Source organism: Panthera pardus, unplaced genomic scaffold, assembly GCF_024362965.1.
Source record: "Panthera pardus isolate Hobbes unplaced genomic scaffold, ASM2436296v1 HiC_scaffold_13, whole genome shotgun sequence".
Taxonomy (NCBI): domain Eukaryota; kingdom Metazoa; phylum Chordata; class Mammalia; order Carnivora; family Felidae; genus Panthera; species Panthera pardus.
In genome coordinates this window covers 25,217,220-25,232,935 of record NW_026526688.1, presented here as the reverse complement: position 1 = coordinate 25,232,935, position 15,716 = coordinate 25,217,220, and the positions used below count along the sequence as shown (strand labels likewise).

General features: G+C 38.0%; 2 protein-coding genes across 2 annotated transcripts in view; one reads left to right on the top strand and one right to left on the bottom strand.

The window, feature by feature from the left end:
- The window catches only part of DLC1 (DLC1 Rho GTPase activating protein), a 557,617-nt gene that overhangs the window by 461,935 nt on the left and 79,966 nt on the right, over positions 1-15,716 (bottom strand). The window lies entirely within an intron of this gene.
- CUNH8orf48 (chromosome unknown C8orf48 homolog) lies at positions 11,403-14,227 on the top strand. Its single transcript, XM_019466777.2, has one exon. It carries the CDS (start codon positions 11,877-11,879, stop codon positions 12,774-12,776), a length of 900 nt encoding a protein of 299 aa, XP_019322322.2. The 5' UTR covers positions 11,403-11,876; the 3' UTR covers positions 12,777-14,227.

Genomic DNA, 15,716 nt, shown 5'->3' with positions numbered 1-15,716 from the left:
GCTGCTCAGGCAAGGCCAGATGACAAGAATTTGGACCCAAATGCAGACATAGGATGTACATTTAACCATGCGCTTTTTACTGAATGAGGCCTGGCTGGTCAATTATTTCGAGTACCTGAATCAATATTGCATGCAATGCAAAAGTAGGGAAAACTATGCTAACTTCTGAGGAAGCTATTAGAGATGCTTCCCTTTGTTGGGAGACCATCAAATTAATTATTTGATCATTTAATTCATTTATTATTTTCAAAATGTAATGATGGTTTAATACGTGCAAGACATATAACTTAATGGTGAAGAAGACAGACTTTTTGCAGTCCCGGTAGGGCTTACAGTCCATCAGTTATGACCTACCATAAACAACTTATGACATGATTGCAGACTTATTTATAATGTGGTCATTGTTGTATGCATATTCTGCTTCCTGAAAGCATGTGTAGGTAGAGGTCTGAGGAAAAGTTTTGTCCCAAGTGATGGATAAGCTGAGACCTGAAGGGTGAAGTCGTAATCAGTGAGGAGAATGGGTAGGAGGCAGGGGGAATCTGCTATTGAATACTGAGTGTTAGGTTTTTTTCTCAGGAGAATCTTCAGCTGCTTAAGCAATTTCCTTTCTCCTTCTTCTTCAAATGTTTTTAGATAAAGACTTTAGTAACTATTATCCTAAATGTTTTACTGTTCTGTTTTCAATATGAACGATCCAATCCATGTCAGCCATGGTTCCAGACCAGACAAACTGACGAGAAGCGATGAGAAACACAAATCAGGGGAGCTGTGCTCTACTATAGTTGCAGTGTGGATAATTATTTTGAAAGGAGTTGGTGTGGAAGGAAAGAAAAAAGTAAGTGAAGGGTGTGAGAAGAGTCTAGAGATTGTGAAGTCAACTTGAAGACAGGTGCTCTGGATCCAGTGAGGGACATTGATGTCCTATACTGGGGAGCTGACTGAAGAGAAGCAGCCTATATGAGGGGTGTCATTACAGGATTTTGTAACTGACTGGAGGGATCTTGTTGGGGAGTGGAAGGACTTAGAGATGACTTCAAGGATTCAGACTCCCTGGCTCACTTATAGGTTTCTTTTCTGTGTTTCATGAGTTTCTAACCTCGTACCATACTTCAATTCCCCAATCTCTATTATTGCCTAATTACTTTAATATCTAGTAATTCTAGATTTTTGATGGCATAAGTATCTCCAAATACTTTGTAATAGTAGGAAAAAGTATAGAAAATCAAGTTACTTAATTTTTAAAAAGATCTGCTGTCCTTTTTATGGGAAATGGAATACTATGTCCATGGAAGTATGTTGCTAGGCATTTCTTTCTTTCCATGTGCCTTAGAACACATTGTTGCTGAGTTACTGGGCCATGGCAGAACTGACTGTAAGATTCAGTTTTATGCTGGGAGGTGGGGATGGAGTGGACATGCCAAACAGATGGAAGAAATAGTACCTGCTTTTAGAAATGTCCAATCAAGGGGTGCTGGGTGGCTCAGTTGGTTAAGTATTCAACTTTGGCTCAGTTCATGATCTTGTGGTCCATGAGTTCGAGCCCCACGTCGGGCTCTGTGTTGACAGCTCAGAGCCTGCTTCAGATTCTATGTCTCCCTCTCTCTCTGCCCTTCCCCTACTCGTGCTTTGTGTCTCTCTGTCTCTGAAAAATGAATACATCTTTAAAAAATTAAAAAAAAAGAAACATCCAAACAAGGTAAGAATTTAAAACTCAAACATAAATTGTCAAAACCATTGACAAAATACCATGAAATGTCATGGAATTTGTCTTTACCTTGGTTAATCACTTTGTTCAGATATACTCATCAAGTATTAAATAAATACCTAGTTATCTTTTCCTATGAGATAGCAAAATACTTAGAAGTGAAGACCTATATCCAATCTTTAAAAAGTTGGCAGAAACCATAATTGTAGTTTTCAACTCTCACTCCAAACAAGTGCCACTCTAAACTGATTTTGATTTTTAGCATACTTCCAACGAATACAAATATTAGGTAAGGAATAGGCAAAAGGGATGCTATTATATTTCAGAATTTTTTGTTAGAATTCAACAGTTTTAATAGGCTGTGGGGAGAGGCAATTCAGCAATTATTGGGAAAACTATAGGTCCAACACAATTGCCTTTCATGCTAGTGTTAATATTATGACTATAACATATGAATATATTGTGATGTTATTCCACGTGTCCTAACATGAAATCAAAATCTGAAACTAATTCAGATGATAGCCTTATATCGCTAACAGCATTTTCCTTACCAAAGATTAGAAAATTTGATAGAAAACTTTCTCTCTCTCTCTCTCTCAATCTCTGCCCCTCCCCTGTTCATGTGTGCACTTGTCTCCTCTCTCTCAAAACAAATACACTAAAAAAAGATAAAAATATGAAGAGAATAAAAATACAAAAAAAAATATGAAGAGACGAGGAAAATAAGATAAATTCTAGGTAGTGACCTACATTTACACTTGAAGACTTCAACAAATTTGGTGCATGCACTTTAGCAAAGGAAAGAATTCAGCTTCTACCTAGAACAATGGCTGGCATTGTGAGATTTACTCTTCTGACATTTACATTCTACTGACCTGAAAAGTTCAATAATCTCACTAAAATTGAGAGATCAGACAATCAGAAAAAATATAAAGATGATAGAAATGTTGAGATGGTAGAGCCCAAGGAATTCCTGTGTTTTAATTACTTCTATTTTTTTTTTCATTTGAGGAAGTAACTTACATGTTTTCAGTTGTTTGATGTTTGAAGTATTTTTACACATTTAATTCTACAAGTGCTTTGGTAAATCGTATTGGGTAGGTAGAATACAAATGCAAAACTGGGGAATCAGAAAAGTAGAATGCTTGCAAACAATTGGATTACTCATAATGCAGGAGCCCATTAGAAGGACCTCAGTCTCCAGGTTCCCTATTACATCTACTCTGGAATTGCGCTGATGGTGAGGGCAACTACCATGTGTTGGGTAACAAGTTCTAGTCTAAGTTACCTTATTTAATAGTTAGCAGCACCCAAAAGATGGGGGCTGCTGTCCCTCTTACATCACGAGAAGCAAAAATGAAGGAGCTGATACAACTCAAGTCTGGGGAGGAGGTTCATAATTTTTTCTTCTCGGAATGTATAAGCTCCGAGGAGCCTTTTAACATTTCTTGTTTGTGTTTAGGTTACCTGAAGCCCATATTTGATAGAGAGCTATGAAAACCACTCTGTAGTTCTTTAGGTCACTTTATCAAAGCTTGTGTCGGGGCCCATCTATACAATAGTAGTTGAGGGAAGGAAGATAGCCAGTCAGATAACACACTATGAGAATAATATGCTAAAATATAACAAGGGGACTGGTTTTAACACTTCTCATTTAGGATTAGGTAGTCCAATGAGTTTCGATCCGTTCCCTCCATTCTCGATCTTACTCTTGTTCTTGTTCTTACAATGTTCGTTATTATCACTATGTTTAACCAAGAGGAGGGATCTGCAGGAAGCCCGGTGGCTTTCACCTCCAAGCTTTTGTCTCCCCATGATTTCAGAATTATAAATTCTTGGCTTTGGGGATATGGCAATAAAAAAGGGCACCCGAAACCAAAACCAAAACAAACTTTACAACTTTACAACAGCAGCAATTAGCTTAGTAGCATAAAGCCATAGTTACTAGCAAAGGGTCTAACAAGTTTGATGCATGAAATTCAGCCCCAGAAAAGACAAGAAACAGTCTCTGCTAGCCGGAACAAAGGCTGATATTGTGAGATTTCAGTGGCATAATATACAGGCTTCAAATAAGAGTTCTGGTCAGCGAGACATAAAGGAAGTGCTTCATTAGCTATCATAGTGCATACCTCTCCGGCTTGTACCACGGGGCAGCACGCAGCAAGGGCATGGGCGCAAAGAATGAGCTATTCACTCAGGTTTCATAATCTTGCTCTGTTTCAGCCTCCTGGGTTGACAGCTTTCAAGTTAAGCATGGAAGGTTCTAAAGAAACAGTCTTACATTCTTCAGTGATAGAGTTTGTTTTTGGAAAATGCCTATCTAAAATAAGGAGATAAAACACGGTGGGTCTGTGAGCTCAATTTATTACATTAGATGTCTTTCCCGAGCATGGTGATATTTTTATGATGGCTTTGAACACTTCAGTAAAATAGTTCTGTGGAAATATCGGTCTCAAATGAAATTATTTGCAGTTTCTATGTCATTCAACCCTATGCAATCATATGAATATTCATTTTACAGTGAAAGCTTACTTTGTAAGTAGGAAAATTACAGTAAAATGCTTTGCAAAGATATTGAGTAGAAGAAAAATCATCCTATGTAGTAGTTTTCAGGAAAACTACTGTGAATTCCAATTTCTTTCCCCATCATCCGGAGTCACATACCACTATCCCTCAAGAAAACAGAAAACTATACAACTCAACTTCCAATTAATGGCAACATTTCTGGAATCATTTCATGTATCCTCTGTGCTTTGAAGATAAATGTATTATAATTAGGTTCTGATTTACAGCAACTTCCTAGATGCCAACATCAGTATTAAATAGTATTGTCCGACGACCCAGGGATCTAACTTCATAAAATTGAATAAAGATGCTGATAATGGTTCTCAATTTGAAAAGTGAAGGGGAGATAAATAAGGTTAGAAAATCTGCGTATTATGTTGTTACCAAAGAATTTTCAAGAAAAATAGCAAAGAAATCATACAATTCAAATTCATATTTAACATTATTTTTTGTGAAGAATAGCACCATTGATGCACTAAAATATATTAGAGATCTTTATTTTCTAAAATAACAGTAATTTCTGCCCTACACTTGTTTGGAATTTTACCAGATACTCAAATGGAGCGGTGGAAAATCATTACTTGAAAACATTAAAATCTCTGAAATATATGAATCAAAATACTTTAAAATAACTGTTTAAAATTAAAATTTTAAATTTTAGTTATTTTCCAGAAAAAACAAAAATCTCTTATTTGAAACACTAGATGTGAGCAATCACTCTAAAGTCTGGCCAATCGCATTTGTAATAGTGCCAGAGAATATACATTATATTCACAAGACCCCCAAAGACCTTCATCTAAAACAAAGATACTTTTTAAAAAAAATTAAGTTTATTTATTTATTTTGAGAGAGAGACAGTGTGAGCAGGGGAGGGGCTCTCTCTGTGAGAAAGAGGGGGGGAGAGGGAGAGGGAGAGGGAGAGGGAGAGAGAGAGAGAGAAAGAGAGAGAGAGAAGCCCAAGGAGGCTCTGCCCTGCCAGAGCAGAGCCCGACGTGGGGCTTGAACCCATAAAACCATGAGATCATGACCTAAGCTGAAACCGAGAGTTGGACGCCCAACCGAATGAGCCACCCAGGCACCCCAAAACAAAGATACTTCTTAATTAACAAATAAAGTCAAAATCACTCACTACAATGTAGCTCTACATACCCCAACAAAGCAGTTCGTCTTAAGTGCCTGTATTTAACTACTCTATTTTCTCCCTTAGCAAATTACAAGCAGTTTTACACTAAAAGGCTATTCTGGAGGCAAACTATCTGACTAGCCTTTAATCTATTTTTCATAAAAAATACATGCTGTGGGTTCAACTGCATGGCCACCAAATTCTTACGTTGAAGTCCTAACCCCAAGTTCTTCAGAATGTGCATCCCTTTAGAGATCAGGTCTTCATAGAGGTAAGCAACTTAACATGGGGTCAATCGGGTGAGACACCAATATGGCTGGTGTCCTTAGAAAAGGTGAAATTTGGAATACAGACACACATACAGGGAGAATACCATATGAACATGAAGACAGCCATCTACTAGTAAAGGAGAGAGGCCTGGAGCAGACCCTTCCCTTAAAGCCCTCAGAAGGAAACAACCCTGTCAGTGCCTTGATTTCAGACTACTAGTTTCCAGATCATGGGACGTTTTCTGTTGTTTAAACCACTCAGTTTGTGGTACTTTATTATAGCAGCCCCAGCAAAGTAATCCATCACACATATTAAAAAGAATGTTCCATCTCTCTGGCAATTTCCTTTAAAAAGAGATAACTGAAATTATGGTCATTTTTCTTTATTCTAAAAAATTAAAATTGCAATACTTGGAATGCCTTGGCTCAAACTGTGTTGCTAGTTTTTATTATAACAGTTATGTATGAATCAATTTGTCTATAATTATCTATTAAAATTAGATAAATAGTAGATATTTAGAAATTATTTAGAAATAAAAACTTGTTAGGGGCACCTGGGTGGCTCAGTCAGTTGAACACCTGACTCTCGATTTTGGCTCAGGTGATGATTCCAGGGTCCTGGGATCGAGTCCCATACTGGGTTCTGCACTGATCATGGAGACTGCTTGGGATTCTCTCTCTCTCTCTCTCTCTCTCTCTCCATCCCTCCCTCCCTCCGTCTCTCTCCCCTTCCTCACTCCTGGGCACATGTACTCTCTCTCTCTCAAAAAAAATTAATGAATAAATATGTATAATTTAAAATTAATTTAAAATAAAAAAAATGTGTATCCTGTTGCATTTGCAAGATTTCATTTTATTTAAACTTAAAATTGCTAATGCTTTTATTGTTTTTAAATGTTTATTTATTTTTGTGAGAGAGAGATTGCTCACATGCATGGGGGAGGGACAGAGAGAGAGAGTCAGAGGATCAGAAGCTGTTTCCGTGCTGACGGCAATATGGGGCTCGAACTTGCGAACTGTGAGATCATGACCTGAGCCAAAGTCCACACTTAACCAACTGAGCCATCCAGGTGCCCCTAAACTTAAGTTTGAAAACCACAAATCCAGGTAATGTGAATAATGCTCCTGTAATATTAAAAAAAAAGCACAGATAGTAAATTTACTTACATCTTTAGTTGAGAGTTTGTTCTCTATTAATTGATGAATTTCCTTAATATTTTATCTATCATCTATTTATCTACCAGAGCTTTGCTACAATAGCATCTTATAGGACATTTCTGTGTCATGCAGCTCATTCTGACTTTTGTTTTTCTAAGTTCAAAAATATTTCTAAACTATCAGGAAATTTTATATAAGTTTCACATGTCTAAGACAAAAATACAGCTACTTGAAACAATAAAAATTTACTAAACTAGCAGGCTATAAACTAAAAATACAGAGATCTATAGCATTCCAGTATATAAATAATAATCAGTTGCAAGATATAGTGGATCACTGTACAATCACTAACATAAAAGTAAATAAAATAAAATGAAGTAAAATCAATGCACTTAAAGAAATGGACAGAATCTAAATGGGGAAACTACCTAAAAGATGTCAAAGTATACTGGAATACTTGTGAAGACACGCCATATTTCTGGATAGGAAGACCCAATTTATTTAAAAATTTTTTTTTCAACGTTTATTTATTTTTGAGACAGAGAGAAACAGAGCATGAACAGGTGAGGAGCAGAGAGAGAGGGAGACACAGAATCCAAAACAGGCTCCAGGCTCCGAGCTGTCAGCACAGAGCCCGACGCGGGGCTCGAACCCACGGACCGTGAGATCATGACCTGAGCTGAAGTCGGACGCTCAACCGACCAAGCCACCCAGGCGCCCCAGGAAGACCCAATTTAAAAAATCCTCAATGTTTATAAATTTAGTGGATTCTAATGAAAGACTGTAGGTTTTTTACTTTTACCCTGAATCAAAACAGGTTGGTCATAAAGATCATTTGGAAAGATAAAGATATAAGAACATACAAGAACTACCTGAAAATGAAGGAAAGGGGTCTGGCCCTATGAGATGTTAAAACATACTACAGAGTCCGTTAAAACAGTATAGTATTGGTATGTAGAAATTGAAAGAAAAAGCACTGTACTAGAATTGAAACTCAAAACAAACAAACCACAACCCAACACAAACAAACAAAAAACTAAGTGAATATGAGAATTTATGATAAAGTCAGCATCTAAAGACAGTGGGGTAACAAAGAACCTTGTGGTATATATGGTTGAATCAATGGATAACCATATAGAAAAGTATAAAATTAGATTTATTCTTCACATTAGAGAAGAAACTATAAAAGAATTAGAGTGTTAACACAGAGAATAAAAAGAATCACAAATACTCTAAGAAAACTTGGGTAAGTTTATTTATAACATGGGACTAGACAAAAATGTTTGATGTGATTAAGAATCCTAGAACATAAGGAAACAGATTGATAAATTTGCTACGTGAAATAAAAAATCCAACTTTTGCATGGCAAAGAGCATATGTAAATGAAACGACAAAGTGTGAAAATCATTTGGGAATGATCTCACAGACAAATGGTTAATATTTCCAATATTAAAATGATTTTTTTTAAGTTTATTTATTTTGAGAGAGAGGGGCAAAGAGAGAGGGAGAGAGAGAATCCCAAGCAGGCTCTGCACTGCCAGCACAGGGACTGATGTGAGGCTTCAATCCACAAACCGTGAGATCATGACCTGAGCTGAAATCAAGAGCTGGAGGCTTAACGGAATGAGCCACCCAGGAGCCCCTCCAATATTAGAATAAGTGCTTCTTAAAAATTCAGAAGAATAAATCAAAAATCTTGTGGAAAAATGGGTAAAATAAATGGACAGTACACAAAAAAATAAATATAAATGGCCTTTATACACATAAAATGGTGTTCAGTCTCACTTATAAGAGGAATTCAATTTAAAATTACACTGAGATACTATTTCTCATCCATTAGATTCACAAAAATTGATAACTCTGAGTACATATTCCGATGGCCAGGCTCTTGGGAACCATTGTTCTTATAACACTGCTGACAGGAATGCAAAATATGTATCCCCTATAGAGGGGACTTTGGAAATATATAAAACAAACAAACAAACAAATAAACCCCTACATATGCCTTTGTCTTTTGATTTGCTAATCTCACTCCTAGAAATCTTATTGGAGATATACCTCCACAAATACACAGAAAAATTCGATTCCTTATAGGACCAAAATGCCCACCAAAATGTGAGAATTATTGTGGTACATTCCCACACAGAAGACAATGCCATTGTAAACAGAGACAAGGAGGGTGTCTAGAATAAAGTGAAGTGATATCCCAGATAGGTTTCTAAGAAAAAAACAAAACAAAACAAAACAAAACAAACAAAAACAAGTGTAAAGCAATGCGTAGAGTATGCTGAATATATTTTTTTTGTAAGAAAGAGTGTACAAATGTGTACTGATTTATAATTTCTCAAAGAAACTTGGAAGCATAAATCAAGAACTTTAATGATTGTCAACGGGGAACGTAATCATAGCTACAGAGAAAAAGCTAAATTTCTGTGTGCTCTTTTATTTTTTTTTCTCTTTCCTTTTTGAAAACTTTATATATATATATATATATATTTTCCAGGAAGCAACTGGAAGTGTGTCCTGTCTCCAAAAAAAGAGAAATAAGAGAGAAAGGGAATTAGACAGAAGACTAATTTTGACCTTCTCCCTCTGGGGGTAAGCCCCTGGCTGTAAGGCACACTTGATTGTTGAGGGAAAGCTGGACAAAGAGCTTCGCCCTGCTCCCCGTTAAGAACTTTGAAGGAAGAGACAGTGTCTGCAGGGCAACAAAAGTAGTGCCATCGGGTGGTTAGGCCAGGAGCACCTGATTTATCTCCTTACTTCCTATTCCTTCCAGCCCTTGAAGTGGCAAGGGCTCCTGCCTGCGCTGTGCGTGCCAGAGCACATTGTTTTTCTTAATTTTTTAATTATGTGTTATTTTTATTTTTTTTTAAATTTGAGAGAGAGAGAGAGAGAGAGAATATGAATATGAATGAATCCAAATCAGGCTCCGTGCTGAGCATAAGCTCAGCACCAGGCCCTGGGATCATGACCTGAGCTGAAATCAAGAGTCAGATGCTCAAGCAACTGAGCCACCCAGAGCACATTAGTTATGGCACTTCGCAAGCATACACTTGAGAGAAAAAGAGCTAACCTACAGAAGGGATCCAAATACCCATAGGTGTCAAAGCATAGGCAAGATAGCCAGGAGACATTTCGGTAAGTTCCATTAAACTTGCATTTTGTCAGGACCCTGCAAGGAACCTAACTGGGTCTTGGAAAACACACATATTAGAACACTAAACAATTTACTGGCTCATGCTGGTTATTACAAAAAAAAAAAAAAAAAAGAAAAAAAAAGAAAAGAAAGAAAGAAAGAAAAGTCAATTACAGGATATTCTCCCCAAAAGTATCTGCTTCTAGGATAAGGTTATTAACAAATATTTAGCACATTAGAAGGCATGAATATAGTTTATTTAAAGTATAGCTCCTTTGATCAATGTTTTCAGTTAAAAAGTGTTATAATGAATTATGTATAAATATTCAGACGATAAGGAAGGTTTTTAAAATAAACATAAAAAATGAAATCTTGAGCTATTGAGCTGCTGGAAATCACTTGGAGCTATCCACAAATTATATAAAGACTAACATATGATAAAATATTATCTGGGTTGAATAAATGAAGTTGAAATCTCTTTATCATTAATATGAAGCTGGCTCATATTTGAGAGATGCTTTTTGAACATTTCAGACTTTTGACTCTTTGCCAAGGTGGACATTTTTGGAATAACATTAAGTATATCCTGGTTAGACTTCAATAACACACACGGGACCGACCAGGGAGCCCATTCTCTTGAAATTATCTCCCATACTTACTAAGACCTAGACTCAGACATTTATTAAGACCTAGAAAAAGTCTATCTTTAGAGTCAACGTATTCTGATTCGAGAGAATACTTATTAATAAAATTCTGCCATGTTTTAAAAGAGGCTATCCTAAAAGGATATGTTGGGTAAAAGAGTAAATGGGTTGGGGTGGGGGTGGTTCAGAAAGATAAAGATGGGAGTTCCTTGACCTGGTAGTACTTATTTCACAGAATCTACTTTGTGACGTTGCATTTACTTCTGTTTTAAGAGTCATTCAATGCATTTACTTAACAGATGTATCTAACGCCTTCTAATGCGTCAGGGAGGTTTTAATTTAGTGGGGTGATGGGGGGGGGCATCATCAAATAGCTGCAAACCATGAAAGAAAGGCTGTAAAGAGTCTGGGGCAGGGGTGGGTATGAAGCCCTTCCTGAGGAAATGGGATTTGAAGGGGTAACAATAATAAATCACATAAAAAGAAGGGGTGCTGACATGCCAGCCAGAGAACTGCTTGAACCAAAGACCTGAGAACCTGTGTTTCGCAAAGCCGGAGCACAGACTGACGTCCCAATACGGGAGCACAGAAAGTTGTGCAAGATGTGCAGGCAGTCTTGTAAGGATGGTTTCAGCAGTTCGATATTTACTCTAAGACATGGTTGACAAAAAGGTGATCTCCTGGCTAGAAGATCTGCAGACGTGTTTTTGCTCGCGCTTTTTCAGCCAGCATTTTTTTTTTTTTTTTTTAATTTGGGCAGGGCAACATTCTTGAATTAGTTCAGAGGCCACCTATCCCCCGTCGGCCTCAGACAAATATTTGACCTCTGAGGAAAAGGAGTTTGTTAGCTTTTCTAAAGGACTGTCAGATTTTATATTTAAACAGCACTACAGAAGAGCTGCTGGAAAGCAAACACGGTCCGAGCCTTGCACACCCAGCGAGACCTGCGCTTGTCCGCGCAACGCAGAGGCGAAGCTGGGGAGGGCGGGGGAAGAGGAGGAGCTCTGTGCCTGCCGGCACCCACTGCGCATGACCGCATGACGCTGCCGCCCCCCGTTGCCAAGGCAGCGGGAAGGCGTAGCCCGGAAGGGGAGCCTTGCTGAGCGACAGCCCTGAGACTGATCCCCGGTGCGCTCGGGGCTCGCTATTCCTGAGCCAGTTTTGACCGGAACAAAGCCCATGAACACCCAAGTATGATGCAAAGGGATAGCCATCTGCACAGAGGAATTCACAAAAGCCAGGGGAACTGGCCCAAACGGACTTGAGGGCTATGGCAGACCTTTCTGAGGACACCATTCCTGATGAGGTACAGAGTTCCGGTTCATTCAGCTCCTCGGGAGGACTGCAGCCCTGGCCCCAGGCCTCTGGGAGCAAACCTGCGAGTGGAAAGCCGACCACACCCTTGGAAGACGGAGACAAACAATCTGAGCTTCCAGACTACAAAAATAATGAGGAGAAGTTCAGCAGAAAATGGATCAACTATCTCAAGGGCAAAGAAACTAACTCTGGACAGTACCAACCAGACGCTAAACTTCAGACACAAAGCACTTGGGTATCCGATGAAGAACTGAACGCCCGGCAGTCTTTTTGCGCCGTTAAGATAAGCCTGATCCATCGCAGAGCAAACTTGAAGGAGAAAAAGAGCAGCAGACAAAAAAAGCCACAGCTTAGATTGGTTGCAGAGGCTTCAGAGATAGATGCCTTAAACTGTACTGTGCCTGATGAACTTTTGAACAGAATCTACTTTAAAAACATAAGGACAGCACCGAAACAGGTGGCAACAGCTGATCAACACATTTCTTCTCAGTGCCCCAGTTGCAACAGAAAAAGAGCAGAACTGGCTCAATCGGCCTTTCTGAGACAAAAGAAGACTTTACTGGAGTCACTTCTACTCCAGGAGAAAATGGATGAACATCTTTATACCAGAGACTTTCTTACCCTTATTGGAGATGCACATCAGGGCCTCCCCAGGCTTTCAGATGATCCCAAAATAATCTGGAAAAGACTGAATGAGAAAAGGCAGATCAGAAACTCTGGTTTTGAAAGGTCAGATACAGAACAGGTGTGGCAGAATGAAAAAAGTGTTTGTCATTTACCTTTTCTCCACCACCTGTCCAAACCACTTACGCTATCCAAACAGGACACAGTGTTTATTAATGATAATGTGTAATGTGGATAAATGTTTCTGTTGTGTATTTGAATAATCATCATTTTTACAGGCACTTTGGAAACCAATTTAAGACTTTACTATGTTTTCTTCACAGATGTGACGACTAAAAACTTTCCATCCAGTACATTTTTTCACATTATAGAGGGCAACATTGTAGTTGGTATACTTGCAAAGTTTTCACAATCCAGGAGAGAGATGTTGGTAGTTTAGACCAGGGTTTTGACCATACCAACAGAAAGAAGTACAGAAATGTAAGAGATAGTTAGGAGGTAATAACAGTCTTTGGTGAAGTCATGGGTATGGGATTTAATAAAGGGTAGATGTTAATAATGTTACTAAGTTTCTGACTTGTGCATTTGGATGAAAGATAACATCATTAAGATAGGAATATTGGAAAAGATCTTGTTTGATGGTAGTCATTAAGAATGTGATTATCTGGACAAAGTTTAAGGTATATTTGAGACATCCACATTGAGAGGTTGAGAAACAGTTGGTTATTTGTGGGTGCAGTCTAAAGAAAAGGTTGAGCCTAGAGATTTGAAATAAAGTTGGAGGGGTGGTGGTGGTGGAATCGTTGACATCTGGTTGGGAATTGAAATAAGAGATCTGGTGAGCTCTTCTAGAAGAAAGTAGAGTGAGAGAGAGGAGGGGCTGTGAGCAACTCCTGAGAAATTCAGCAACTAACAGCTGGGTGGGAGAGAATAAGCCAGCGAAGAGGTTGAGAAGAAATGATCATAGGAAACCAGGAATGTGTCATGTTACAGAGATCAAAGAAAGCATATTCCAAAAAGGATGGGTTGTCTAAGCATGCTAACTCAACAGAAAGTTCCTGTGAGCTAACTTAGTTATGTGTTGGATTTTGTTGACCTTAGCAATAGTCACTTCACTTACAGAAATTGGGCAGACTAAGTGGATTGAGGAGTAAATGTAAGTTAAGGAAATGAAGACTTTGAATACACTATATTCCTGGTTAAGTGCAGGGAGATGGGGGGGGGGGGGTAAGCTGGAGATAGATACAGAATTGAGGAAAGAATGCTCTAAAAAGCCATTTTGTTCATAAAGATTCTATGAAACTTTTCTTGTTCCTCCTAATTTCCATTCTGATGAAACAGTATCACCCCCTGGAGAATACCATGGTGATCTGAAAATACATTTGTTGGAAAAGGGTTCGATGCATTCTGAGAAATTTTATCTGTTATTTCCCTATAAAAACATAAATCCTAGAATTACTGACAGCATCTGGATGTCATTTTTCTACATGTCTAACACCTAAGCTGTCACAGTCAAAAAGAAATTTGTAAAAATCAGCACAAAACAGTTTTTGTATCATGTTCCAATAACACTCTTTGGAGTTTAGACCTTCATTTATGTATAAAGATACTGTTGTATCCTGTAGAATTTAGCATATTTCCTCTTAGTCGTTCCTAAATAAAATGGAAAACAAATCATTACCATTTTCATAGTAACTTTTTATTTAAAATCCACATTATGTCATTCTTTCTTTGCCATCTCAATATATTCACATTTCACAATCAAATTCTGAATAATTTCCCATTTAGAATTCCTCATTAAAGGTCATAATCCACCCCTGTAGTCAACTAAGCTAGAAATGTTAGAGTCATTATTTGTTCCTCCTCTTTTAACAACCCCCAAGCTAACTACTTTTCAGCAAGACCACTGGATCATTCTTTAGTATCTTCTGACCATGACTTCTCATTTCCATCTCATTACCACTATCCTCGTCATCTCAGCCTCTCACTCCCGGCTTCTCTCCTCTCCAGTCCATTGTCTGCACAGTTGGCAGAATTATTTTTCTAACACAGAGACCTGTTCAACTTATTTCCTTGATTAAAAAAGTAGTAACTGATTTATCAGTGTTGTAGAAATAGCTCAAATTAACTAATGCCACAGAGGTTCCTTCATATCTGATCCCCATTTACCTATCTAATCTCATCTTCTTCTATGCCTCCCCCCCAAACCCCCATATTTTATCCTCTACACAACTTTCACATCTTTGAACTCTCTTGTTCTTTGTGCTGCTGTGGTCTACAAGTAACATTTGTTTTATTCAAATTCTCTTAATTGTCTTTTATAGCTGGTGTACTCTTTAATTTTGTTTTAGTTCTTCTATTTCATTATAGTAAATAGGTAATACAGTTACACGGTTTAAAAAATCAAAATGATGTTAAAAGGTTTTAGTATGCAGTTTTCCTACCACCTGATCCCATCCCATCCCACTTAATTCTATGCTGTCCAGCCAGACCCTTGCCTGCCAGGGGTTAACTCTTTACTTGCTGAATGATCAGACAACCGGGTATCCCAGGATGAGGACAGAGGTAGAAGAAATGCAGGAATTGGGGAGTGGCCATTTACCAATCAGGACAGAGTATTTCTATATTTTAAACAGTCTGAACTGAATTAGTGTGTATGAGCTGAATATTCATGTTAACCGTAAGTAGCCACTTAATGCTAGTTTCTTATGCCTTTCAAGTGTTTATGCAAACATAAACATCAAAGATAACTTATGTACTCTCTTCTGTACCTTGTTTTTTCCCCCGTTATAACGTGTGTGTGTGCGTATATATATCATAAAATTTGCTATTTTAGCCATGGCTAATTGTACCATTCAGTGGCATAATTTACATTTACAATGTTGTATAGTTTCTCATCACCCCAAACAGAAACTCCAGATACATTAAGCAATAACCGCTCTCCCCCCCCCCCACCTTTTTCTCCTTCCAGTCCCTGGTAGCTGGCCTCTAATGTACTGTGTCAATGAATTTGCTTATTCTAGACATTTCATATAAATGGAATCAAAATATTTGTTCTTCTGTGTCTGGCTTATTTTACCACACACCGTTTTGAAGATTCACCTATATTGTAGCATGTATCAGAATTTCATTCTGTTTAAGACTGAATATTATACCGTTATATGCATAT

Bases quoted from the DNA above. Each gene is read 5' to 3' on its own strand.
- CUNH8orf48 (XM_019466777.2), top strand. From the start codon at position 11,877: ATGGCAGACCTTTCTGAGGACACCATTCCTGATGAGGTACAGAGTTCC.